Source organism: Oncorhynchus clarkii, chromosome 17, assembly GCF_045791955.1.
Source record: "Oncorhynchus clarkii lewisi isolate Uvic-CL-2024 chromosome 17, UVic_Ocla_1.0, whole genome shotgun sequence".
Lineage (NCBI taxonomy): Eukaryota > Metazoa > Chordata > Actinopteri > Salmoniformes > Salmonidae > Oncorhynchus > Oncorhynchus clarkii.
Genome location: NC_092163.1, coordinates 76,492,519 through 76,517,192, shown reverse-complemented (window position 1 = coordinate 76,517,192; position 24,674 = coordinate 76,492,519). Strand labels below are relative to the sequence as shown.

Genomic DNA, 24,674 nt, shown 5'->3' with positions numbered 1-24,674 from the left:
AGAGATGCAGGAGGAGAGATTTTTGAAGCATGAGCTTGCTGAGCGCTTTGCTTCACTGGCAGCTCTCTGGTCTTTTAACAAGCACGGGGCGTGGCCTGCACTGATCCAGGCAACGTTATTAAAGTGGTAGCCTATTCGCATCCCTCTCATCAGCACCACTGATGCGCTGAAGATGGAGCGGTTGCCTATGGACAATTGTTGTTATGGTATAATAGCCCCATCATGCGAATATGGTTTGACCAGTCAATCGTGGGCCCACATTCGTTAAAAATCGAACATATGTGGTATTACAGTGATTGACAGAGACGTCTACGATAGGTTATTTACAGGAGGACATGTATTAGGTAACTCACACAGTCCAGACTAGTATAGTAATAAACTAGGCAAATATACGTTTTGTTGCAATGTTTTCCCTGGTTCATTCAAACAAAGGCTTTTGGGTTATGGCTATATTCCCTATGTCTATAAATAGACCAGACAAGGCAGCCTGCTGTCATGCTGTTCGTTTACATTCTTAGCGGCAGCAACCCGAAGGTTTGTACAATTTCACCAAAGGACCATTGCAAATTTAATCAAGTTTAGGTGAAATCTCCAAAGTCTACCAGGTCCACTTTCCTGAGGCTTATGAAACTACAGCGCCGCTCGTCCACGAAAATCTCGCGAGAGTGTAATGCTCGTCCGCTACTGAACAGTCGAGCTGTCAGAATACAGTTATTAAAATACAAAAGAAGCGCTTTATGTTAGCGAGTTGTTTGGCTACACAGGGTGAAAGGATCCCTTTTTTTTGCTTGTTCATTTAGCTAGCGTTTTGAAAACGGACTAATAACTTTTATCCACAAGGTCCATCGTTATTTCAGGTATCTTTGTCACGTCTAAGGGTTTTTTTTGTCTACTCATCCACCGGCCTCGTCCTTGTAACCTCAACAATGGCTGATCCCAAATACGCCAATTTACCTGGAATCGTAAGTGTCCTGTTCGCTGGCTAGTTAAGTTAGCTTGCTGGCTAGTTAAGTTAGCTGTAGCTAGCTCGCTAGTTAAGTTAGCCTGTTGTAGCTAGCTGGCTAGCCAGTGTCTCGTTATAGCTAGCTATCTGTCTCGATGAGATATTTGTAACACACTCTCTAGTCAAATCAATCACAAGAGGCAGGCTAGCTAGCTTTGCAGGCCTGATATCTAACCAGATAAACTAACAGGATCTATGTTAAGCTAACGCTAGTTAGTTTGCTACAGTAACGACACGTTAACTACCTCGCTAGCTTTAGTGCATTGAAATAGTCTGCGTTTTAAAAAACATAATTCAAGCAGCTCTCATCAAACATATATAATTAACCAAATAGGATTGGTTTAAACTGCTCATTGTTGTAACTATCTGTGATTTATAACTATAGCTATTCTTCCCGACAGCTAATTAGCTATAGCCTAACAGAGGCTAATCCAGCCCTGTGATTGAATGGGCGTTGGCCAGCTAACGTTAACTAGTTATCTTGATAACATTTCCTATTGGGTGGGTCCACTCACTGGGTATTGTAAAATTAACAACCACAGTAAAGACACACAGCTAATACGGAAACGTATTTATTATTTTGTCCTTAATTAATGTGTGTAAGACTGAGTGACTGAGTGAAAGTACAATCCTCTGAGAAGGTTAAAACGGTATCTGTCGTTAATTTTGCATTAACAAGTAGCCAGCTATGTCCATGTCATTTTGCTGTTATAGAATACGAGTCGTTGTCTTCCACAGGCGTCCAACGAGCCAGATGTGTATGAGACCAGTGACCTGCCAGAAGATGATCAGGCCCAGTTTGAGTCGGTGAGTGAAACATGGAGGGGTGGAGGAGAGAAGGGAGGGAGTGTTTGGGGGCGGGGGCGGGGGGGGGGGGGGGGGGGGGAGAAAAAAAAGTTTGCTGCTGCCTCTTGATCCCAAAACACCAGTCTGTGGCTGATGTCACATCCTCTCTAAAAACCACTGCGTGATCCAGAGTTGCCCAAGATGTACTCTTAAGGAGCCTACCATTATTCCTTAAAGGACCTTGTTATCTTCAGATGTTGACTGGCTCTGGCAGCTAAAACAGCCAAATACTCCATCTAAACCAGCATCAATTCTCAATTGCGATACAGTTTTGGAAACATAAAGCCCTGTACTTTCAAATCACATCCAAAATATTTTCATAAATGATAAAGATAAACTTACTGTGAACTGTTTTAAGTGGCTTTATCACAGTTGCAGCTGACAGTATTTTTTCCCAGTGACAACACGTTTCTGACTTCTTCCGTTACACACTGGTGTTAGGAGCATGTCAGATACCTCATTATCTCAGGTGGTGCCTCTGTCTTCTGTAAACACGCGCTGTAACATGGAGATATGTCTGTTTGTGAACACTCACCTTATTATTTAACCTTTTATTTAACCTGGCAAGTCCAGTTAACAACAAATTCTTATTTGCAATGACGGCCTAACCCGGACGATGCTGGGCCTAACCCGGACGATGCTGGGCCTAACCCGGACGATGCTGGGCCAATTGTGCGCCGCCCTATTCGGACTCCCAATTTCGGCCGGTTGTGAACCAGGCCTGTAGTGACGCCTCTAGCACTGAGATGCAGTGTCTAAGTCGCTGTGCCACTTGGAGCTCAACACGCAACCTTCTGATATGAAATATAAGGTCCTTATGCTTCCAAAACTGTACCTTATGTGATGCGTGTTAATGTTCAGACCAAGCATCGGGGCTCTTTAACAAAACTCTCCCGTGTATTGGAACTGAACTGAGTGCTGATGAAGGGCTCGATCCACAGATGCAGATCAAGGATTGATTGATTTGCATCTCTGGATCATCGTGCTGTGTATCATGGATCAACTGTGAAGTAGATACCTACAAGTGACACCACCAATCCTAATAACGTTTTCCCTCCCTCCCTCCCATGTCCCCTCCCTCCCTCCCATGTCCCCTCCCTCCCTCCATGTCCCCTCCCTCCCTCCCATGTCCCCTCCCTCCCTCCCATGTCCCCTCCCTCTCTCCCTCCCATGTCCCCTCCCTCCCTCCCATGTCCCCTCCCTCCCTCCCATGTCCCCTCCCTCCCTCTGTCGGTCTCGTTTTCCCTCCCATGTCCCCTCCCTCCCTCTGTCGGTCTCGTTTTCCCTCCCATGTCCCCTCCCTCCCTCTGTCGGTCTCGTTTCCCCTCCCATGTCCCCTCCCTCCCCCTGTCGGTCTCGTTTTCCCTCCCATGTCCCCTCCCTCCCCCTGTCGGTCTCGTTTCCCCTCCCATGTCCCCTCCCTCCCTCTGTCGGTCTCGTTTTCCCTCCCATGTCCCCTCCCTCCCCCTGTCGGTCTCGTTTTTCCTCCCCTCCCTCTCTCCCCACCCCTCCCTCCCTCTCTCCCTCCCATGTCCCCTCCCTCCCCCTGTCGGTCTCGTTTTTCCTCCCCTCCCTCTCTCCCCCACCCTCCCTCCCCCTGTCGGTCTCGTTTCCCCTCCCATGTCCCCTCCCTCCCCCTGTCGGTCTCGTTTTCCCTCCCATGTCCCCTCCCTCCCCCTGTCGGTCTCGTTTTTCCTCCCCTCCCTCTCTCCCCACCCCTCCCTCCCTCCTGGGATGCTAGTGTGTACAAGTAAGAGGTTATTTTTCTCTCATATAGTGGAGTTTATCTGCATGGGTTGTAAAATCCTTCCTGTCCCCTTTCCTCTCCTCTCTTCAAATTGTGTTGAAATGACTATCTGCCTACATGATGTAGTGATGATGATGTGCCCCATTGCTGCTGTGTGATGTGATGAAGTGTTGTATCCCTTGTTTCACCTGTTGCAAATGTAGCAGCACGATCACCTGACAAGACATTTTAGTTGGTCTAATAATCCTCCCACTTTCATTTTGACATACACTTGTAGCACAACTCAAAGGATATTGAATCTACATTGTGTGTGTTTCTGTCTGTCTCTGTGTGTGTGTGTGTGTGTGTCTCTGTCTGTCTCTCTCTGTGTGTGTGTGTGTCTCTGTCTGCCTCTCTCTCTCTCTCTGTGTGTGTGTGTGTCTCTCTCTCTGTGTGTGTGTGTGTGTGTCTCTCTCTCTGTGTGTGTGTGTGTGTCTCTCTCTGTGTGTGTGTGTGTGTGTCTCTCTCTCTGTGTGTGTGTGTGTGTGTCTCTCTCTCTCTGTGTGTGTGTGTGTGTCTCTCTCTCTGTGTGTGTGTGTGTGTCTCTCTCTCTGTGTGTGTGTGTGTGTCTCTCTCTGTGTGTGTGTGTGTGTGTCTCTCTCTCTGTGTGTGTGTGTCTCTCTCTCTGTGTGTGTGTGTGTGTGTCTCTCTCTCTCTGTGTGTGTGTGTGTGTCTCTCTCTCTGTGTGTGTGTGTGTGTGTCTCTCTCTCTGTGTGTGTGTGTGTGTGTCTCTCTCTCTGTGTGTGTGTGTCTCTCTCTCTCTGTGTGTGTGTGTGTCTCTCTCTCTGTGTGTGTGTGTGTCTCTCTCTCTCTCTGTGTGTCTCTCTCTCTCTGTGTGTGTGTGTCTTTCTCTCTGTGTGTGTGTGTTCTCTCTCTCTCTCTCTCGTCGACCGATTATTATTATTTTTTCAACGCCAATACCGATTAATCGGACGATTTTTTAAAAATGTATTTGTAATAATGACAATTACAACAATACTGAATGAACACTTATTTTAACTTAATATAATACATCAATAAAATCCATTTAGCCTCAAATAAATAATGAAACATATTAAATTTGGTTTAATTAATGCAAAAACAAAGTGTTGGAGAAGAAAGTAAAAGTGCAATATGTGCCATCTAAGAAAGCTAACGTTTAAGTTCCTTGCTCAGAACATGAGAACATATGAAAGCTGGTGGTTCCTTTTAACATGAGTCTTCAATATTCCCAGGTAAGAAGTTTTAGGTTGTAGTTATTATAGGGATTATAGGACTATTTCTCTCTTTACCATTTGTATTTCATTAACCTTTGACTATTGGATGTTCTTATAGGCACTTTAGTATTGCCAGTGTAACAGTATAGCTTCCGTACCTCTCCTCACTCCTACCTGGGCTCGAACCAGGAACACAACAACAACAGCCACACTCGAAGCAGCGTTACCCATGCAGAGCAAGGGGAACAACTACTCCAAGTCTCAGAGCGAGTGACGTTTGAAACACTATTAGCGCGCACCCTGCTAACTAGCTAGCCATTTCACATCACATCGTTACACCAGACTAATCTCGGGAGTTGATAAGCTTGAAGTCATAAACAGCGGAGCTGCTGGCAAAATGCATAAAAGTGCTGTTTGAATGAATGCTTATGAGCCTGCTGGTGCCTACCGTCGCTCAGTCAGACTGTTCTAACAAAAAATTTGACTTAATTATAACATAATAACACACAGAAATACGAGCCTTAGGTCATTAATATGGTCAAACCCGGAAACTATCATCTCGAAAACAAAACGTTTATTATTTCAGTGAAATACGGAACCGTTCCGTATTTTATCTAACGGGTGGCATCCATTAGTCTAAATATTCCTGTTACATTGCACAACCTTCAATGTTATGTCATAATTACGTAAAATTCTGGCAAATTAGTTCGCAGCGCGCCAGGTGGCCCAAACTGTTGCATATACACTGACTCTGCGTGCAATGAACGCAAGAGAAATGACACAATTTCACCTGGTTAATATTGCCTGTTAACCTGGATTTATTTTAGCTAAATATACAGGTTTAAAAATATATACTTCTGTGTATTGATTTTAAGAAAGGCAATGATGTTTATGGTTAGGTACACGTTGGAGCAACGACAGTCCTTTTTCGCGAATGCGCACCGCATCGATTATATGCAACGCAGGACACGCTAGATAAACTAGTAATATCATCAACCATGTGTAGTTAACTAGTGATTATGATTGATTGATTGATTGTTTTTTTATAAGATATGTTTAATGCTAGCTAGCAACTTACCTTGGCTTCTTACTGCATTCGCGTAACAGGCAGGCTCCTCGTGGAGTGCAATGAGAGGCAGGTGGCAGAGCGTTGGACTAGTTAACTGTAAGGTTGCAAGATTGAATCCTCGAGTTGGCAAGGTAAAAATCTGTCGTTCTGCCCCTGAACAAGGCAGTTAACCCACCGTTCCTAGGCCGTCATTGAAAATAAGAACGTGTTCTTAACTGAATTGTTCTTTAACTGACTATTTAAATGAAGATTAAATAGGTGGGAAAAAATAAAAAAATTGGTGTCCAAAAATACCGATTTCCGATTGTTATGAAAACTTGAAATCGGCCCTAATTAATCGGCCATTCTGATTAATCGGTCGACCTCTGGTCTCTTTGTGTGTGTGTCTGTCTGTCTCGCTGTGTCTGTCTCGCTGTGTCTGTCTCGCTGTGTCTGTCTCGCTGTGTCTGTCTCGCTGTGTCTGTCTCGCTGTGTCTGTCTCTCTGTCTGTCTTGTTGAGAAGACAGTTCTGTTACTGTGTATGTGTTCTAACATCCCTTTCCCCTAACTCTACTCTAGCTACTGGTATACATGTTAACAGAAGCTTACTAACTAACTGGCTTTCTTTACTAACTCTACTTTGCTAGCAATACAAACACTGGGATCAGTACTGCAACACACCTTGACATTGTATGTCTCATCAAATCAGGTCTAAGCTGTCTTCTTTCTTACCATCTCACTCAGAAATGTGTTTTCCTCTGCCAATCCCCTCGTTCCACACACTACATAATGCTAACAATACCAGAGAATTAGACAAGAGGCTTGAGTTAAGAGCTCAGGGCCTATCATATAAAAGATATCAGATATTTACAATATATTCACAGTCACACACTGGATATAAAATGCATATTTTAGGCCTACCCCACCTGTGTGTATAATATTGATATGTGATGTCAGCAGTTGATACATCACCATAGACCAGGGGTGTCAATCTCATTTTGCCCCATGGTCCTAATTTGCTTTTCAATGAGGTCTGGAGGGCTGCACTGAAAATGAGCTATATTTTCTCGCTGTGAAAATGTGCCTAAAGATGATGGGTCTGAGAGAGAGAGAGAAAGAACAGAGACGTCGTAATGATCAGAGAGTCGGTCTTCTAGTGAATGTCTCCGGTGTCAGCAGCAGTCTGCCTCAGAACACTGGACTCGTTCATCTCCCCTGGCAGACTGCTGCTGTGCATGGCATGTGATAACCACATTAATCAATCTGTTTCTCTTTCTCCCTCCCCTCTTTGTCTCCCTGTGCTCTTTCTCTAACTCCCCTTGGGAACCCAAGGAGCTGGTAAGAGCTTCACTGACTAACAGACTGACTCCCTTCCTACTCCTAACATGTCTGTTTTGACTGTCTGTCTGGACTGTCACTACTGTCTGTGTCAGTGGTTATTGATTGTTCCCATTTTGATTAATGTGAATAAATCATTTTGGAGATTAGACACATTGACGACATCATCCCTCACCCTAGTGCACAGTTCCCTGAGGCTAGTCAGAATGATGCTTTTCTCAGAATCACTGATTTTTAACGGAATCTGTTTCCTCAAATGAGCAGATGGAGAAAGCCATGGATTTATAATTGACTGAAGCAGCTAACTAGCTCATAGAGATTATGTAGAAGTCACAGGACCGGAGAAACTCTGAAACACTAGTTTATATAATCTATATAAATATATAGCATAATCTATATCTATAGCATCTTTCATCAGTCAGCTGTGCAAGAGGGAGGTAACTTTCTCATGTAGAGCAGTGATTGGTCCCTAACTCCCAGGTCTTCTGGTAACTAGGCAATGCTGACTTTTCATTCACATTGTGTTGTCCCAATGCAACCCCTTTACACAGTTAGTGGTGTTTTCCGTTTCATTTGTCACCAAAGAGCTCATTTCAAGATAATTGTGGATTCTGCGGAACCATTCGGTGCTCAAGATTCTGAATTTGTTTTTTTTTTTTCTCTCTTTCTTGATCGAATGTTAAATTGACTGTCTTTGTTTTCCCTCTTGGAATAGACCCCCCCCCCCCCCCCCCCCTACTTCCTGATTACAGATCCATTTCAATCTGTGTGTGTGTTCTGGTGTTGGTTGGCGTCTCACATGGGCCCTCTCTCACACTGTAGATGAAGTTGATGTCTCACTCATTGGATTGTATCTAATTGACTGATTTTTAACGACGTCTACTGTGTGAGAGAGTTTGTACACCGATCCATACAGGTATTCTGATATGTAAGGGACTAGGTTCCCAGGTGTTATTGAATCAGCCAGTGTGACACAGAACCCATGGAGAGAGAAGATTGGCACAAATCTCCATCAATCATCAAATCTGATCTCCTTTTGAACCATTTTGGCCTACGTATACTGTCAGCTCTTTCATTTCCAATCCATTTGTCCTGGTTTTGACCAAGTCTCCTGTGGTGTCTCGTTATTCTTGATGTCTCTAACAGGAAGAGCTGTGCAGTGACAGCGTGGAGAGGATCGTGGTCAACCCCAACGCAGCCTACGACAAGTTCAAGGACAAGAGGGTCAGCACTAAAGGCCTCGGTTAGTATACCTTCAAACAGCTGTATCTCAGTAAGTCGGGGCCGGGCCGTACCTCAGTGAGTCGGGGGGCCGGGCCGTACCTCAGTGAGTCGGGGGGCCGGGCCGTACCTCAGTGAGTCGGGGGGCCGGGCCGTACCTCAGTGAGTCGGGGGGCCGGGCCGTACCTCAGTGAGTCGGGGGCCGGGCCGTACCTCAGTGAGTCGGGGGCCGGGCCGTACCTCAGGGAGTCGGGGGCCGGGCCGTACCTCAGGGAGTCTTCCGGTGCCTTCTCAACCATATTGGAGGAGAAGATCCAAGGTCTCTCTGCTCAGACCTTATCCAGTGCATGAGGTGGGGAAGAGAGGAAGCAAGGAGTTGAGAAAGCGCAGGAGTTCGTCCTTGACTCAAATTAAATGTATTTATAAAGCCCTTTTTAACATCAGCTGATGACCATGTGACCTCACCAGGAGGAACACTGGGACTTTTCCCTGGTCATGTAGCCATAGACGTGAGGCATTTCCTGAATTGGTTACAAACTAGAGATGAAACGGTTATGAAAATTTCACATCACGATTATAGTGAGCAAAAATGATCCCGGTTATCAGTGTTATCGCGGTGACGTTGAACCGTGCTGGGAATGTTCAAGAAGTACTGATCCACTGAAATCATATTGAAAACAAACATACAATTAGCAGCACAACGTAGTTTTTGGTGTGCAGAAACACTAAAATAATAACATTTAACATTTAAAGATGGCGCCATGTGACCATGAGGTAAATGTTTCCCTAGTGCAGGTTGAACACAACCTTCAGTAAGCAAATCACATGTCCATATAACATCAACACAAGTGAAGCAATGTGGATGTAAGAACAACACAACCATATGTAAACACATCCAATACAACCATATGTAAACACATCCAATACAACCATATGTAAACACATCCAATACAACCATATGTAAACACATCCAATACAACCATATGTAAACACATCTAATACAACCATATGTAAACACATCCAATACAACCATATGTAAACACATCCAATACAACCATATGTAAACACATCCAATACAACCATAGATAAACACATCCAATGTGGATGTAAGAACAATACAACCATATGTAAACATATATAAACACATCCAATGTGCAGGTGTTGACATTAAAATAACAACACAAAATATGTCAACAAATCAAATGAACAGCACTGATTCTGTCTGTTCTCTCCTTCATAAAGAAACATCCTGTATGTATATATTTTTGTTCACTTGAGATTGAAATGTAAAAATGTCAGCGTATTTACTTTCTGGTTGAAGCAGTGATCTGCGAGGGGAGACGATGTGCCCGCTGGCACTGAACACACTGATGGCATTCTGGTTGCTAGGATGCACAAAAGCCTCCTGGCAACGTGAGGCAGCTCTGATGCAGGGCCTCTCCACCATACCAGTGGATCCTCTTCTGGTGGAATGGGTGGCAGAGATGGGTAGACCTTGATCTCTTCTTTCACTCTGTCTTCTGGGGGGTGGGGGGGGTCGGAATCTGACCCTCTTCACCTCTCTGCTGCCTTGTCGAGGTAATCTTTCTCAGCAACCCAGCAAGGCCTTTCCCCTCCGATGCCGCTGTGGGGGTGTTGGTGCATCGTGGTTCTTCCCTGACTTGTGCAGCTGTCGGCTTCAAGGCCTCCTGGACACAGCTGTCGGCTTCAAGGCCTCCTGGACACAGCTGTCGGCTTCAAGGCCTCCTGGACACAGCTGTCGGCTTCAAGGCCTCCTGGACACAGCTGTCGGCTTCAAGGCCTCCTGGACACAGCTGTCGGCTTCAAGGCCTCCTGGACACAGCTGTCGGCTTCAAGGCCTCCTGGACACAGCTGTCGGCTTCAAGGCCTCCTGGACACAGCTGTCGGCTTCAAGGCCTCCTGGACACAGCTGTCGGCTTCAAGGCCTCCTGGACACAGCTGTCAGTGTCAACTTTTGCAGCCTCAGGCTCATCTAAAAAGCTTATTTTGAAGCGGGGGTCAATGAAACAAGCCATATGCATGACTCTCTTTGCATCTGTTGTTAAGGTCTTCTCTCATTATCCCTTTCCTCTCCTTGGTCAGGGATGGCTCCGTATCATCTCCTTGGTCAGGGATGGCTCCGTATCATCTCCCTGGTCAGGGGTGGCTCCGTATCCTTTTCATCTCCCTGGTCAGGGATGGCTCCGTATCATCTCCCTGGTCAGGGGTGGCTCCGTATCATCTCCCTGGTCAGGGGTGGCTCCGTATCATCTCCCTGGTCAGGGGTGGCTCCGTATCCGTATCATCTCCCTGGTCAGGGGTGGCTCCGTATCCGTATCATCTCCCCGGTCAGGGGTGGCTCCGTATCATCTCCCTGGTCAGGGGTGGCTCCGTATCCTCTTCCACCAGAACTTCACGGGTAACGTGGTCCAGGACAGGGCTGATGGCTGACAGTGTCTCTGAGGCAAGTGCATCTATAAACTTGCTCAGAGGTTCAAGGAGCTGGCACAGTTGTTCCATGACACTTATGTCGGCATCCGTTGGTCATCAGATTCCATGTTCCTCGTTCTCCAGCCAGTGTAACACAGACTATAGTGTTTCTCCTGTTGAAACATTTTTTACAACCAAGTCGATGACTGCCGGATTTTAAATGAACAAAATATATTGGTTGGGTGACTAAACTACATAATGCGGTATCGTGTGCGATGGTAGGCAATTTTTAACAATGCTTTTTTTTTCCTGATAAATTGCATCCGCCGTGTAGCCCAGTTTCATAATATGACCATATTTCCCAGCTGCTTGCCGGCGTTTTGAAGTAGTCACGAATAAACAGGCCTTATTTTAGGGTATTTTTCACCCTGCCAGCTCCTATTAGTTCTATTGAGCGCCGTGGCAACAACTCGTCTTCTGAACGTTCTCTTCCCAGCTCATTGTTCGACGTCACAATGCCTGTTTCGCTATTGTTGGTAACGAGAGCTGCTCACTTTGTTTATGGTTAAAATGTAAACAACAACAAAATTACTCATGGAACTCTGAGGTCGTCCCATTGTTTCCTATATAGGGGAAATATAGGCAAGTCTGTCTATTTCGCCAAATATTTTGCAATGTGTATATTTAGATTTACAAAAAAAAAAGTCAAGACACCATTTTATTCATGAGAATCTCCTCTTTCTAATTCTGTGAGTCTGGGCAGCGAGCTCGTTTTTCATCGATCACTAGACCAGAAATAGTCAGACATTTTCATTTTTCCCCCTACTTTCTCATTATGCAGACATAAGCACTGTTTTTTTTTCTTCCCAGTTTCGTCTGACGAACAGATTGTATTGGTAAAATAAAAAGGCATACATGTGCCTTTTAGGCCAAATGGAATTCTAAGCATCACTCCAGTGAACAACAGGCTCTGTGAACGTTCCATTCCATTCATTTACTATGGGCTCGCTCTAGTGTTCCAGCTTAGCCAACGTTCCATTCCATTCATTTACTATGGGCTCGCTCTAGTGTTCCAGCTTAGCCAACGTTCCATTCCATTCATTTACTATGGGCTCGCTCTAGTGTTCCAGCTTAGCCAACGTTCCATTCCATTCATTTGCTATGGGCTCGCTCTAGTGTTCCAGCTTAGCCAACGTTCCATTCCATTCCATTCATTGCTACTAGTGTTGGGCATTCGCATTTACTATGGGCTCGCTCTAGTGTTCCAGCTTAGCCAACGTTCCATTCCATTCATTTACTATGGGCTCGCTCTAGTGTTCCAGCTTAGCCAACGTTCCATTCCATTCATTCATTTTCTATGGGCTCGCTCTAGTGTTCCAGCTTAGCCAACGTTCTTTTGCTGTTTGTCAGCCTTAGGTGAGTTTTGAATGGTTCTATTGTCCAGCCTAGCAATGGGTGAATAGAGTCTGACGACACACGACGCACACAGCAGCAGAACGTGTGGCGTTTTTATAAGAGTAGGTAACACTGAAAAGCTTCAGTTTACAGTTTACATTATTGACAAGCTATTATTAAAATTAGACAGACAAACCTTGACATTTTCCACCATCCCGAAGTCCCCACATCATGCATTGAGCTAAAAGTGAACTTACCTTGCATACGCTATAAGGTAGGTAGGTGGTGGTCACAAAGAGGACTCGATATTTTGAATTGTTGCCCGCTTTTGCTGTGATTAAAAAATAATGCTGCATGTTCTGCAGACAAGGTGACCATCTTCGATTTGTAGTTTCCCTCAACAATCTTGTAAAACCCCAAAATACGAGCACACTTCAGATTTGGTCCTCTTCAAAGGCTGAATAATCTCCCGAGCGCTGTCACTGCCTCCCGCCATGTGTTCACACGAAACAAAACCCACGTTGCATGCTGCGCCTGCGTCCGACTGCCGCTAACTTTGGTCGATGCTGGACGGTATTTCCCGTGAGTTTTTCAAACCGCGGTAATCAAACACGGTTTTAATGATAATTAACATTTGAAACGGTAATACTAATTGTCGGGAATTTTACCGAGGTTTATCGTGAAACCGGTAACCGTTTCATCCCAAAACCATCATCTAATATTCTTGTCTTTCCTCTAATGAATGTGCTTTCTCTCCCAGACTTCTCAGATCGTATCAGTAAGAACAAAAGAGTGGGCTATGAGTCGGGAGAATATGAGATTGTGAGTAGATGCTGCTACTGCAATATTTCATATTGATTATTGTTCTATAAATAGTACCATTTGATTCTGTTGGGACACATAAACCATCTCTGTGAAATCCATCACGAGACCTATTACGTGCCCATTTGAATCATGTGGATAATGATTCAGCTGTCTATTTGAATCTTGTGGATAATGATTCAGCTGTCTTATTTGAATCTTGTGGATAATGATTCAGCTGTCTTATTTTGAATCTTGTGGATAATGATTCAGCTGTCTTATTTGAATCTTGTGGATAATGATTCAGCTGTCTTATTTGAATCTTGTGGATAATGATTCAGCTGTCTTATTTGAATCTTGTGGATAATGATTCAGCTGTCTTATTTGAATCTTGTGGATAATGATTCAGCTGTCTTATTTGAATCTTGTGGATAATGATTCAGCTGTCTTATTTGAATCTTGTGGATAATGATTCAGCTGTCTTATTTGAATCTTGTGGATAATGATTCAGCTGTCTTATTTGAATCTTGTGGATAATGTGATTCAGCTGTCTTATTTGAATCTTGTGGATAATGTGATTCAGCTGTCTATTTGAATCTTGTGGATAATGTGATTCAGCTGTCTTATTTGAATCTTGTGGATAATGATTCAGCTGTCTATTTGAATCTTGTGGATAATGATTCAGCTGTCTTATTTGAATCTTGTGGATAATGATTCAGCTGCCTTATTTGAATCTTGTGGATAATGATTCAGCTGTCTGTTCTGACGCTTCAGTGTATTGTCTGAATATTTAACTCTGTGTTCTTCTTCTCTCTGTCTAGTTGGCGGAGGGCTGTGGGGTGAAGGAAACCCCCCAGCAGAAGTACCAGCGGCTGGTTAATGAGATCCAGGAACTCAGTCAGGAGGTGGAGACCATCCAGGTAAAACCCCTAAACCACCTTGGTCAGACAGGCGGTGCCAAACAACCCCTACACCCTAAACCGCCCGGGTCAGACAGGCGGTGCCAAACAACCCCTACACCCTAAACCGCCCGGGTCAGACAGACTGTGCCAAATGACCCCTACACCCTAAACCACCCGGGTCAGACAGACTGTGCCAAATGACCCCTACACCCTAAACCGCCCGGGTCAGACAGACTGTGCCAAATAACCCCTACACCCTAAACCACCCAGGTCACACAGACTGCCAAATAACCCCTATACCCTAAACCACCCGGGTCAGACGAATACTCCCAAAACCCTAACGTTAGCCCCCTAGCCCTTACGCCCTAGCGTTAGCCCCCTAGCCCTTACGCCCTAGCGTTAGCCCCCTAGCCCTTACGCCCTAGCGTTAGCCCCCTAGCCTTTACGCCCTAGCGTTAGCCCCCTAGCCCTTACGCCCTAGCGTTAGCCCCCTAGCCCTTACGCCCTAGCGTTAGCCCCCTAGCCCTTACGCCCTAGCGTTAGCCCCCTAGCCCTTACGCCCTAGCGTTAGCCCCCTAGCCTTTACGCCCTAGCGTTAGCCCCCTAGCCCTTACGCCCTAGCGTTAGCCCCCTAGCCCTTACGCCCTAGCGTTAGCCCCCTAACCCTTACGCCCTAGCGTTAGCCCCCTAACCCTTACGCCCTAGCGTTAGCCCCCTAACCCTTACGCCCTAGCGTTAGCCCCCTAGCCCCTACGCCCTAGCGTTAACGCCCTAGCGTTAGCCCCCAACGCCCTAGCGTTAGCCCCCAACGCCCTAGCGTTAGCCCCCTACGCCCTAGCGTTAGCCCCCTACGCCCTAGCGTTAGCCCCCTACGCCCTAGCGTTAGCCCCCTAGCCCCTACGCCCTAGCGTTAGCCCCCTAGCCCCTACGCCCTAGCGTTAGCCCCCTAGCCCTTATGCCCTAGCGTTAGCCCCCTAGCCCTTACGCCCTAGCCTCTACAAACCTGTGTACATATGGCTACAATAGGGCGTCGAAGTTGAAGCTGCCTTCAGAATGTTTTTTTATCCCCCTGAATCTTCCTGATTAGTCTCGGATTCCTGGGGCCCATCTTTATACCCCAGTGACCTCTACCCACCCCCAAACCACCCATCTTTATACCCCAGTGACCTCTACCCACCCCCAAACCACCCATCTTTATACCCCAGTGACATTTACCCACCCCCAAACCACCCATCTTTATACCCCAGTGACCTCTACCCACCCCCAAACCACCCATCTTTATACCCCATTGACCTCTACCCACCCCCAAACCACCCATCTTTATACCTCAGTGACCTCTACCCACCTCCAAACCACCCATCTTTATACCCCAGTGACCTCTACCCACCTCCAAACCACCCATCTTTATACCCCATCGACCTCTACCCACCTCCAAACCTGTCGTTGTCATTTCCCTGCGTGCTGATCACATCTGTCTATGCTCCTCTCCCCTCAGGCGACCACACGGGACAGCAGTTCAGAGGAGCGTCTGACTCCTGTCGTCCTCGCTCAGCAGGCTGCCCAGCTCAAACAGCAGCTGGTCTCTGCCCACCTGGACTCACTGCTAGGACCACAGGCACATATTAATCTAGCTGACCCAGATGGAGCACTGGCCAAGTAAGAGAGGGAAGGGGGGCACCAAGGTAACCTGTCTAAATGTCTACCGCATCGTAGCACTCACATCTGTAGCCATGAAAAACATTGAAAGGCTGGTGATGTCTCACATCAACACCATCATCCCAGACACCCTGGACCCACTCCAATTCACATACCGCCCCAACAGATCCACAGATGACAAAATCTCTATTGTACTCCACACACTGCCCTTTCCCACTTAGACAAGGGGAACACCTACGTGAGAATACTGTTCATTGACTACAGCTCAGCGTTCAACACCATAGTGCCCATGAAGCTCATCACTACGCTAAGGACCCTGGGACTAAACACATCCCTCTGCAACTGGATCCTGAACTTCCTGATGAGGCACCCCCAGGTGGTGATGGTAGGCAACAACACATCCGCCACGCTGACCCTCTAACAAGCCTGGCAGTTTGGTGCCAGAACAACAACCTCTCCCTTAACGTCAGCAAGACAACGGCGCTGATTGTGGTCTACAGGAAATGGAGGGCCGAGCAAGCCCCAATTCACATCAACGGGCCTGTAGTGAAGCGGGTCTCCTTCGCATAGAGTTGATCAGGCTGTTGATTGTGGCCTGTGGAATGTTGTCCCCACTCCTCTTCAGTGTGACGCTGCTGGATATTGGCGGGAACTGGAACATGCTGTTGTACCCGTCGATCCAGAGCATCCCAAACATGCTCAATGGGTGACATGTCTAGTGAGTATGCAGGCCATGGAAGAACTGGGACGTTTCCAGCTTCCAGGAATTGTGTACAGATCCTTGCGTCATGGGGGGGGTCGAGGCAGATGAATGGCAAGACAGTGGGCCTCAGGATCTAGTCGCTGTATCTCATAACCCCACGGCACCATGGGAAATTCTGTTCACAACGTTGACATCCAGTAAACCGCTCTTCCACACGACGCAATGCAGTTGTGAGAACGGTTGGACATACTGCTAAATTCTCTAAAACCCCCGTCTGTCTCTTATTCAAACCCCGTCTGTCTGTCTCTTCAAACCCCCGTCTGTCTGTCTCTTCAAACCCCCGTCTGTCTGTCTCTTCAAACCCCGTCTGTCTGTCTCTTCAAACCCCCGTCTGTCTCTTCAAACCCCCGTCTGGCTCTTTTTAATAACCATCCTAACCCTCATGTGCTTTTTTTATTCTTGACCCTCTCTCCTTCCTCCCTTTCTCTCTCCTTCCTCCCTTTCTCTCTCCGTCAGACGTCTGTTAACCCAGCTGGAGGCAGTGAGGGGCAGTAGGGGCAGTACAGGGGAGGGGAAGGCCCCAGCAGCTAAAGGTCCTGACGGTGTGGTGTTGTATGAGCTACACAGCCGGCCAGAGCAGGAGAAGTTCACAGACGCTGCCAAGGTATGGAGCCCAGGGCAATGGGACTGTGTGGAAAGGGGTCCCCAACAGCAGTGTGTGTGTGTGTGTGTGTGTGTGTGTGGTCGACAACAACGTGTGTCTGCATTTGCACATGCAAATTTGAGTAAGTCCTTGGTCAATTCTGTGTCACTTGTTTACCCAGTTTTCATTCATTCACGCCTGAACCTCTCCATCGTTTGTCTCTGTGTTAAGATGGCAGAGTTGGAGAAGAGACTTTCAGAGCTGGAGACTGCTGTGGGTTCTGGATCAGACAAACCGGGACCTCTGAGTGCTGGGGTGCAGGGAGGCAGTCTCATGGTGAGTCTCTTCTGTCTCCCACCTTGGTCCAGTTCAGTTGGTCAAAAACGGGATACTTTTTTATTTTATTTTGTCAACTGAACTCAATCAATCCAATTTGTTCATAAAACATTTTTTGGGGGTTTTGAATGATCCACAATGTCAGAAAGTACAGTTAACCCTGCCCTGATCATCAATCACTGTTAGCCCTGAGACTGAGCTCTCTCTCTCTCTCGGTCTGTCTCTGTCCTCCAGGACACTATGGAGCTGCTGCAGGCGAGGGTCAGTGCTCTGGACTCAGCCACTCTGGACCAGGTGGAAGCCAGGCTGCAGGTAACGTTGAGGATCAGCAGAAACATTCCCTCCCCTTGATGAAACACTGGCCTTGTATCAGTCTAGCAGCAATCAATGTTCCACTACTCTGCAGAGAACACTTGGTTTATTTCACTTTTGTAATATTATCTACTTCACTTGCTTTGGCAATGTTAACATGTGTTTCCCGTGCCAATAAAGCCCATTGAATTGAATTGAACACCCAAGGACAGATGGGCTGGTATTTTTGTGCTTGTTATAAAAAGTGAACACGGTTATCGTTGTTTTGTGTTTTTCTCTGTGTAGAGCGTCCTTGGAAAGATGAATGAGATTGCGAAGCACAAAGCAACCATTGAAGATGCTGGCACACAGAACAAGGTTAGTCTGGCTTTTTATATTGAGGTTTAGAAGTAAATGTTAGTTTTTATATGACATCTTATTTCACACAGTAATTTGGTTATCCCTATGGCCAGGAGGTTTTCCTAACCACCAGGAGAACTACTTGGCCCAACAGTAGTCATCTCCTGTAGATGTAACCTGGACATTCCTCCACCGACAGTAGTCGTCTCCTGTAGATGTCACCTGGACAATCCTCCACCGACAGTAGTCGTCTCCTGTAGATGTAACCTGGACAATCCTCCACCGACAGTAGTCGTCTCCTGTAGATGTAACCTGGACAATCTATCACTAACAGTAGTCGTCTCCTGTAGATGTAACCTGGACAATCCTCCACCGACAGTAGTCATCTCCTGTAGATGTCACCTGGACAATCCTCCACCGACAGTAGTCATCTCCTGTAGATGTAACCTGGACAATCTATCACTAACAGTAGTCGTCTCCTGTAGATGTAACCTGGACAATCCTCCACCGACAGTAGTCATCTCCTGTAGATGTAACCTGGACAATCCTCCACCGACAGTAGTCATCTCCTGTAGATGTAACCTGGACAATCTATCACTAACAGTAGTCGTCTCCTGTAGATGTAACCTGGACAATCCTCCACCGACAGTAGTCATCTCCTGTAGATGTAACCTGGACAATCCTCCACCGACAGTAGTCATCTCCTGTAGATGTAACCTGGACAATCCTCCACCGACAGTAGTCGTCTCCTGTAGATGTCACCTGGACAATCCTCCACCGACAGTAGTCGTCTCCTGTAGATGTAACCTGGACAATCCTCCACCGACAGTAGTCGTCTCCTGTAGATGTAACCTGGACAATCCTCCACCGACAGTAGTCGTCTCCTGTAGATGTAACCTGGACAATCCTCCACCGACAGTAGTCATCTCCTGTAGATGTAACCTGGACAATCTATCACTAACAGTAGTCGTCTCCTGTAGATGTAACCTGGACAATCTATCACTAACAGTAGTCGTCTCCTGTAGATGTAACCTGGACAATCCTCCACCGACAGTAGTCATCTCCTGTAGATGTAACCTGGACAATCCTCCACCGACAGTAGTCATCTCCTGTAGATGTAACCTGGACAATCCTCGAACTCTGCCGTCTGTTTCCCCCCCTAACCGTATCATGTGTATTATTTTCATCCACAACGTGTTCCGCGTTGTCTCCGTCTGTCAGGTGTCTCAGCTGTATGACGTGGTGCAGAAGTGGGACGCCATGGCAACCTCTCTGCCCCAGGTGGTGCAGAGGCTCATGGCTGTCAAGGAGTTGCATGAACAAGGTAATCACCAGACCTGGCTCAGAAACATGCTAACCTGTCAATCACCTGGCTTTCAGACCTGGCTCAGAAACATACGTTACAATTAGGAAAAAAAAAAAAAATCTAATTTAACTGCAGGTGTGGAAGTTATAAAAATGAATTTAAAGGAACAAGTAATGTCCACAGCGCTGATATGCTTTTAAAATGTGGGTGGTCTGACTCTCTCTCTCTGTAGCCATGTGGGTTGTTTGACTCTCTCTCTCTCTCTGTAGCCATGTGGGTGGTCTCTCTGTGTGTCTGTGTCTGTGGGTGGTCTGACTCTCTGTGAATAAGTATATGAACCCTGGTCCTTTCTCTGTGTGTGTGTGTAGCCATGCAGTTTGGTCAGCTGCTGACCCACCTGGACACCACCCAGCAGATGATCAACAACTCTCTGAAGGACAACGGGACACTGCTCTCACAGGTAGTAAACACAATGACACATCTCACACTGCTGCTAGGTTGGACTGCTGCTGGACTGATGTCCCTTTTTAAAGTTACGTTTTTTTTAAATACTTTAAGTAGTTTTTTAGAGTATCTGTACTTGACTATTTATATTGTGGACTACTTTTACTCTGCATATTTTCCTAAAGAAAATCATGTATTTTTTTCCCCCCCATCATACATTTTCTCTGACACATAAAAGTACTCGTTACATTTTGACAGGAAAATGGTCCAATTCACGCACTTATCAAGAGAACATCCCTAGTCATCACTACTGCCTCTGATCTGGAGGACTCACTAAACACATGCTTCGTTTGTAAATGACGTCTGAGTGTGCCCCTGGGCTACCTGTAAATAAAATCTGACTAAAATGGTGCCCTTTGGTTTGCTTAACATAAGGAATTTGAAATGATTTATACATTTGACTTATACTGAACAAAAATAGAACCTCAACATGCAACAATTTCCTTGATTTGACTGAGTTTACAGTTCAGTTCGTATGAGGAAATCGGTCAATGGAAATCCATTAAGCCCCAAATCTATGGATTTCACAGGACTGAGAATACAGACGTGAATCTGTTGGTCACAGATACCCTTTTAAATTATTATTTTTAATGGTCCTCACTGTGGGCCTCAGGATCTTTTTACAGTATTTTTTTCAAATTCAAATTAGCCATCAATGAAATGCAATTGTGTTCGTTATCCGTTGCTTATGCCTGCCCCATACCATAACCCCACCGTCACCGTGGGGCAAACCGCTCACCCACACGATGCCATACACGTGGTCTGTGGTTGTGAGGCTGGTTAGACATACGGTCAAATTCTTTAAAACAACTTGAGGCGGCTTATGGTAGAGAAATTAACATTCAATTATCTGGCAACAGCTCTGGTGGACATTCCAGCAGTCGGCACTCCAATTGCACGCTCCCTGAACTTGAGACATTTGTGGCATTGTGTTGTGTGACCAAACTGCACATTTTGGTGGCCTTTTATTGTCCCCAAGATGCACCTGTGTAATGATTGTTGTTTAATCAACTTTTATTTAAGCTCAAACTCTTACGTTTATATTTTTGTTCAGTGTATATTTAAAATCAAATACTTTTTAGACTTTTACTCAAGTAGTATTTTAGTGGGTGACTTTCACTTTTACTTGAGTCATTTTCTATTAAGGAATCTTTATTTTTTCTCAGGTATGACAACTGGGTACTTTTCCCACCATGATAGTTAAGAACACTAACAATATGGAAGAAAATGAAAATCTACAGGAACCAATGTCACTCCCTAAAAACACACCCCTATAAAACAATCCTTTAACTTGCGTGTCGTGATCGCGTTTGGTGTGGGGGGACAAAATACATTTATGCACGATAGCGCACGATAGCGCAGGCGCGCAGCCGGTTTGGGTTCCATGTTACAAACTTAGGGCTGCAATCCCGTTAACGGGATCGATGTGACAACAGCCAGTGAAAGTGCAGGGCGCCAAATTCAAAACAACAGACATCTCATAATTAAAATTCCTCAAACATACATGTATCTTATACCGTTTTAAAGGTAATTTTGTTGTTAATCCCACCAGTGTCCGATTTCAAATAGGCATTACAGCGAAAGCACCACAAACGATTATGTTAGGTGACCACCAACTCACAGAAAAACCCAGACATTTTTCCAGCCAAAGAGAGATGATAAAATTAATCACTAACCTTTGATGATCTTCATCAGAATGCACTCCCAGGAATCGCAGTTCCACAATAAATGCTTGATTTGTTCGATAATGTCCATTGTTTATGTCCAAGTAGCTACTTTTGTTAGCGCGTTTTGTACACAAATCCAAACGCTTGTGCAGGTCCAGCCGAACGTCGGACGAAAACTTCAAAAAGTTATATTACAGGTCGAAGAAACTTGTCAAACTAAGTATAGAATCAATCTTTAGGATGTTATCATAAATCTTCAATAACGTTCCAACCAGAGAATTCCATTGTCTGTAGGAAAGCAATGGAACGCAGGTCACATTTCACATTTCATGTGAAATGCGCGTGACCAGGACCTGGCTCTCTATCAGACCACTGACTCAAAGACCTCCCATCCGACTCCACAACACAATAGAAGCCTCATTCAAGTTTCTAAAGACGGTTGACATCTAGTGGAAGCCCTAGGAAGTGCAAATTTATCCATATCCCACTGTGTATTCAAAAGGGGCTGGGTTGAAAATCGACCAACCTCAGATTTCCCACTTCCTGTTTGGATTTCTTCTCAGGTTTTTGCCTGCCATATGAGTTCTGTTATACTCACATACATCATTCAAACAGTTTTAGAAACTTCAGAGTGTTTTCTATCCAATACTAATAATAATATGCATATATTAGCAACTGGGACTGAGGAGCAGGCCGTTTACAATGGGCACCTTTTCATCCAAGCTACTCAATACTGCCCCTGCAGCCATAAGAAGTTAACGAAATTAATCTAGTATAAACAAATGTTGTTGAATTTTATTACACATGACAAAATTTACATTCTCAGCACAATGGCAGTCAAGTCTTAGGTTTCACATTTTAACAATGACAACAATAATCCATGCCTTCTTGGGAATGCTATAAAGTCCAAAAGTGATGGGTGAATTTAGAAGTTACAATTTTTAAATGTACTTACCTCCCCCCTCTCCCTTATTTTCTCCCACTCCCAGGTTCAGACAACCATGAAGGAGAATCTCTTGTCTGTAGGGGAGAACTTTGCAGCTCTGGACCAGAGAATGAAGACTCTCAACAAATAAATCTGGTTTCTTTATAAAAAAAAAAACGTCTGTCAGGACAGTTGGGCAAATTGAGGGAGTGGAGGATCTTATCTCTCTCTGTATCTCTTCCACGTCAGCCTTCTTTTTTTTCCTGCAAAGTGGAATGTTTGATTTGAAAGTATAAAAAAAAAAGAAAAAACAGGACAAAAAAAAAAAGCTCAAAAAATGGCCACCAAATTTTCTTGATTTGTTTTTCTCCTTTTCCACATCTCTCCATTTTGAAGTCTTTCATTTAGTATCAAATGCAATGCATTACACCCACATATTATCCCTTCAAAGCTCGATGGCTTTTTCGCAATGAAAAATATTTATCCAGATCCTTTCAACCTCTTCATCCACACTAGTTGTAGGTCTGTGCTACAACATTCCGCTAAGTCATTTCATTGAATGTCCCAATTTTGAGGGCTCAAGAAGTGGAAAAGCCATGTTGTCTACAACATTACTGCACAAAAACAAACAACCAATGCTGATTTATCCACCCTTTTCCTGAAGTATACACTTTTGCACACTTCCTGTTGTGGATTTAACAACGGTGGAAAAAGTCCCTCCCTCTAATCCTTACACCAATACAATGACGGGAAGTGTGCTAGTGCACTTTGGGAGAAGGGTGAAGAATCGGGACGCGTCGTCAACCAGAAAGACGATGTATGGACATGTAGCAGTGTGTGTTGGGGGGGGCCTGAAGTCCCGGAGGGATGCTTGTAAATATGCCTGTGTACCTTAAATGTTTCATGCTCAGTTGCTTGTAACTTATTATTATTGTGGCTGAGACTAAAATACCACACACTACTTTTAAATCTACTGCGTTGTTTGTCATTGCCTACGATGGACTGTACTGTACCTGACTGTTGTTGAGATATCATCTGAATAAACAACATGCTTAAACTACACTTACTCTTCTACAGAGAGTGATAACTTGGGAAACATGTATCTGTTACATAAAATCAACTCCCTTTAATAAAAACTACAGTTCAATATGAGTTATTCTCTGCCAAAGCGTCAATATGATACTAAAAGTTATTCAAGGGAAAGATAGTTTACGGAATTTTTTTTCAATCTAAAGTGAACAAAGTCAATATTAAAAAATAGCATAGTTATGTTTAATTGTGTACATACTATGTGACTAAAAGCCGATTACATGCTTCCCAGTCGAAACAGTTATGTGACGTTCTGGTGATGGGCAGGGGGTTTTCGGCTGCTCATCACTGAGCTATAAGAACCATTTCAATAAGAATCATTTCTTGAGGCAAATCGAAATTCTGTAGCGGAAGTCGACGCCCCTTCATCTGTGATTGGTCAATAGTACTACTGGTAGGACTGGGAACATGAAGCGGTGTCGTTTGAGACGACTAGTTTTTAATACAAAATGTTTGTGACTCAATGGGGAAAGAACGGTTATATTGCCCCTTTTTGTTCTAGTTTTCTCAAACTAAAGTATGTAGGGAGTATGAGAGCATTAGACATTCGCCTAGCCGAGTTCTGCTAGCCGCAAAACGAACCTATGAATGTGGACACCTTAAAAGACTGAATCATGTCTTACAGTCAGACTTGATTCCAATGCTACAAAATTGTTTTCTTCTTAATTCCCTCATATCAACGCAACACAGACTAAATTAAACATTCACAGGAGTGCCAAATATAGAAGGTAAAAATGGCCCAATCATGCAATATTTTGGTTCTGTTAACCGAGATTGAGGCTACGATTAGGGATCGGGTTAACTGATCCTAGATCTGTAGTTACAGCCAGGCAATTTGTTACTCGAGTGCTCTAAGTCCTGATTACTCATGTTTGTAATGGTGCTACATGGCCAGCAGGGGGAAGCATAGGCCTTTATAAAAAGCTTAGCTTGGGTTCGTTCATACGGTGGGGTACAGGTTTTCAACACTCACTCCATCATTGCCAACTGCTACCAGATATAGTGCAATTGAACTTTGAACCTTTTTGGATCTTTTAGCCACCATTGAAGTATATTTATTAAAACCCTGATGTAGAATAGGTTCAAGGCTAATGATAAAGTTGTGAGTGGTGGTAGTGATGGTGTTTGAAGCAGCCAGGTTGATCAGTTGATATAGCCTAGTTTCTATCTGATTGGATGTGGGAAAATGAAAACTATCAGTACAATCTCTTCTTGCCCCTCGTCGACC

The 24,674-nt window shown here is 45.0% G+C and overlaps 1 protein-coding gene across 1 annotated transcript; it reads left to right on the top strand.

Moving 5' to 3' along the window:
• Positions 1–652: 652 nt before the first annotated feature.
• LOC139371429 (dynactin 2 (p50)) lies at positions 653–23,419 on the top strand. The gene is made up of 13 exons (XM_071111840.1): positions 653–962; positions 1,742–1,810; positions 8,364–8,460; positions 13,024–13,085; positions 13,886–13,984; positions 15,462–15,622; positions 16,842–16,989; positions 17,200–17,304; positions 17,539–17,616; positions 17,902–17,973; positions 19,177–19,279; positions 19,630–19,721; positions 22,422–23,419. The coding sequence occupies exons 1-13, from the start codon at positions 927–929 to the stop codon at positions 22,506–22,508; spliced, it is 1,209 nt and encodes a 402-aa protein (XP_070967941.1). The 5' UTR covers positions 653–926; the 3' UTR covers positions 22,509–23,419.
• Positions 23,420–24,674: the final 1,255 nt, after the last annotated feature.

What these genes read in the sequence shown, in the direction of transcription:
- LOC139371429 (XM_071111840.1), top strand. Translation starts at nt 927, where the DNA reads ATGGCTGATCCCAAATACGCCAATTTACCTGGAATC. An exon ending in AGTCGGGAGAATATGAGATT is followed by an intron (nt 13,086 to 13,885) that starts GTGAGTAGATGC and finishes CTCTCTGTCTAG; the next exon opens with TTGGCGGAGGGCTGTGGGGT. An exon ending in ACGGGACACTGCTCTCACAG is followed by an intron (nt 19,722 to 22,421) that starts GTAGTAAACACA and finishes TCCCACTCCCAG; the next exon opens with GTTCAGACAACCATGAAGGA.